The following is a 3029-nucleotide window of genomic DNA, read 5'->3' as shown; positions in this document are numbered from 1 at the left end:
TTGCGTTTCCTCGTGCTTCTGTCTCCCTTCTCTAACATACAGGCTATCGCTGCAAGTTGCAAACCATTTGATTAGTTAGTTGTTTTCATGTTCCATTTTGCTCGATAAATCGGCATGATGTTGAAAGAGTCATTTGACTTTCATATTACAAATTAATTTGTACATCTATTTTGAGTCCGGTAAGTGTCATTTTTGCGCAAATGAGGCTGCAGTATCGACGTATAAGCTTTATCATGTATGTGACTATATGCACGTCTTGCATGAAAACAGTTGAGATTGAGAATCACCTTGTGAAGACCACAATTCCCGCGAATAAACACTTGTGTACAGCAATGCGAGCTGAGAGTACGTGACTTAAATCGACGTGACCGACAGTGTGACACACATTGAGTGCCGAGTGGATATACTCTGACGTGATTGTATGTAGTATGTACTATATGCACTAAGTTGACACTCGGCGCGGTGGCTGATGGAAGCAACCGTAAATAGACGGCAAGTGTTGGTTGGTCTCTGTAAACTAACGTTAAATTTCCATATTTTTGACTATTGGCACATCAAGTTACTCGAAAATTGACGTGTTTGTGATAGAGCTTTGAATCATCAGTGTATGTAAGCACAAATTTTGTTAGTTTCAGGACGCAAGTTGTAATTAGAAAACTGCCAGACACGGCATTACAATTTTGGAACGATGAAACCCAACAGGGCGTAATAATTGTTTGGGGGTCGACAACCACGCCACAGGTGACCAAGCAACAAAATTGCAAGCGAAACTGACAAGTATTTGAGCAGTGTAGATACCGAACACAGCGCTTGTTTTCTGGCGCTAGAAAGTAGAACAAAGACAGCTGCACCAAGTAACCTTTTAAATAACAGAAATTCACCACTTACACGAATAGGGGAAAGTATTCACTAGTGTCTTACATCAGAAGTTGTTTTCATTAACGTCTCTCATACAGTTTATAATGTGTAGTTACTTTGTCACCTAAACAGTTTAGTACTTGTTAGACGTGTATATATGTTAAGAACGTGTTGTAAAAATATAATAGCCTCGGGAACACATGTTTCAGTTTCTCTGTTATAACTGAGAATTAATTATCGAAAACTATTTTTATGTTACGTTTGAGATGCGTCATGAACGATTCTTGTTGGTTTGTCTATTTGATGTGTAAACCGATTTTACTGCGCCGATATATGTTAAACATTACCTAATTCTCTGTACGTTTGACGTAAAATTTAAAATAGAAGTCCTTTAAATGCAGGGCACTTCACTGTTCGAAATCGCAGTCACTTTAGTAACCTAGTTATAGTAGATTAAACTGTGCTTCTCAAAAGGTCTGTGAAGCTAACTGACGCACCATGTAATTCTGCAGGTTGTTGCAGCAACATGAAAAATGGTTTCTACAAAGACGCTTATGAAGGTTGCCGTATACGGAGGGATTGCCACAATAAGTGCTGGGTTGCTTGTCAATTGGGAAATACAGGCACGACTGCAAAAGAGTGAATATTTCAGAGAAGCCATGAAGATACTGAGAGTTCACCCTGGAGCAGTTTCTTTACTTGGTGAACCAATTAAGATGGGCCAGTTAGATCTCGGCGATACAACAAAAAATTTTTGCGACGGATATAAAGCACAGTTCCAAGTACCTGTAAAAGGACCTCAGTCAAAGGGCACCATGTACTTCTGGGCAGCACGTGAAAACACAAATATGGAATGGGATGTTTATAAAGTGCATCTTGACATTGAAGGAGTAAAAGATAAGCGACTCATTATTAAAGATGCAACTAAATCCGAGTAAGTGATTTTTAACCCATCATTGTCAGAATAATTTGCATAACTTGAAATTCACGAAGAGGCCACTCCATCACTTTCGCGAGTGTTCATTACAGTTGTACACACAGAACTGTTTTATGTAAAGCGCATATTGTGCTTTTGTTCATTGTAACGAATCTGTTGTGCCGTCCTATATCATAATGTGAGTTAGCAGTTAGGCCTTGTAAAGGAAACTAAAGTTTTCATTGCAGGTTTTTGTCAACCAACGAATTTTGAACTTTCGGTGTGTTATGGTATTATTAAGTGATATCAAAAATAGCAACTATTGCTGCATATTTGTAATTGCTCTTTGTTAATAAAATTTATTGCAATATTTATGAAGTTGGTGTTTTGCCTTATATCCTGTGTAACGTAAAACATACATCCTAAATGTTAAGTTGATTTTGGAGTTTTATGTAAGAACATATTTATTTTATTATAACAAGTTGCAGCATAACATGTATAGAAAGGTAGTGGTATTAGTGCTATTTATTCGTCAAGCATTGTCAGTGTTCCAGTTGTAAATGCCATGCAGAAAAACATGACTATACGTGAAAGATTCTGTATAATGTTGCCCAAGTGCTGTGATGTTATAATAATGGTCCTAGTTTGATGCATATTTGAAGACTGGTACTGAGGGACTGGATTTTCTAAGTTAATCCATTTTATGTTAGCATAGGTTGCAGCCTTTCGTATTAGGACCTGCAGTTTAATTTGGAATGGAAGTGGAAAATTTTATTTAATGGAATTTGGGGCCAGTCATTAAGTAACCCAATACTTCTGTTTTACAGCGTCATTAATCTGTTGCTACATCTTGTAGACCTTTCATGGTTGCAGAATGGGTCTACATATTAATAAAGAGAGCTATTTAAGAGCTGCTAACTATTTCTGCTTACTAAGTCTAACTATGTCAGAAGATTAGGTGGGAAGGTACTACTTCAAAAAAGGTGCTGCTTTTGCAGTTATGTGAAATAGCTACAATTTATCATCTGTTGGTATGTATGTGTCTATTTATCAGAGAACATTATTTATGTATATGCTGTAAGAATAAAATCCTGTATTTGGTGAACATTGCCACATGTCATGTAGTTAAGAGTCTTCAGCCCTTGAAGCTAGATAACCAACTCAGTGAACAGTATGTTTCAATTATTTTTTTTAATTGATAGGGATTTCCAGCTTATTGTTGTGTGCGAACTTGATCAACACATTGTCACCAGTG

General features: G+C 37.0%; 1 protein-coding gene across 1 annotated transcript; it reads left to right on the top strand.

Moving 5' to 3' along the window:
* Positions 1-1370: 1370 nt before the first annotated feature.
* LOC126267540 (uncharacterized) lies at positions 1371-2152 on the top strand. Its single transcript, XM_049972845.1, has one exon. It carries the CDS (start codon positions 1392-1394, stop codon positions 1794-1796), a length of 405 nt encoding a protein of 134 aa, XP_049828802.1. The 5' UTR covers positions 1371-1391; the 3' UTR covers positions 1797-2152.
* The last annotated feature ends 877 nt before the right edge of the window (positions 2153-3029 follow it).

Source organism: Schistocerca gregaria, chromosome 4, assembly GCF_023897955.1.
Source record: "Schistocerca gregaria isolate iqSchGreg1 chromosome 4, iqSchGreg1.2, whole genome shotgun sequence".
NCBI lineage: Eukaryota > Metazoa > Arthropoda > Insecta > Orthoptera > Acrididae > Schistocerca > Schistocerca gregaria.
The sequence above is the reverse complement of the archived record's forward strand: the minus strand, read 5'-3'. Positions and strand labels throughout refer to the sequence as shown.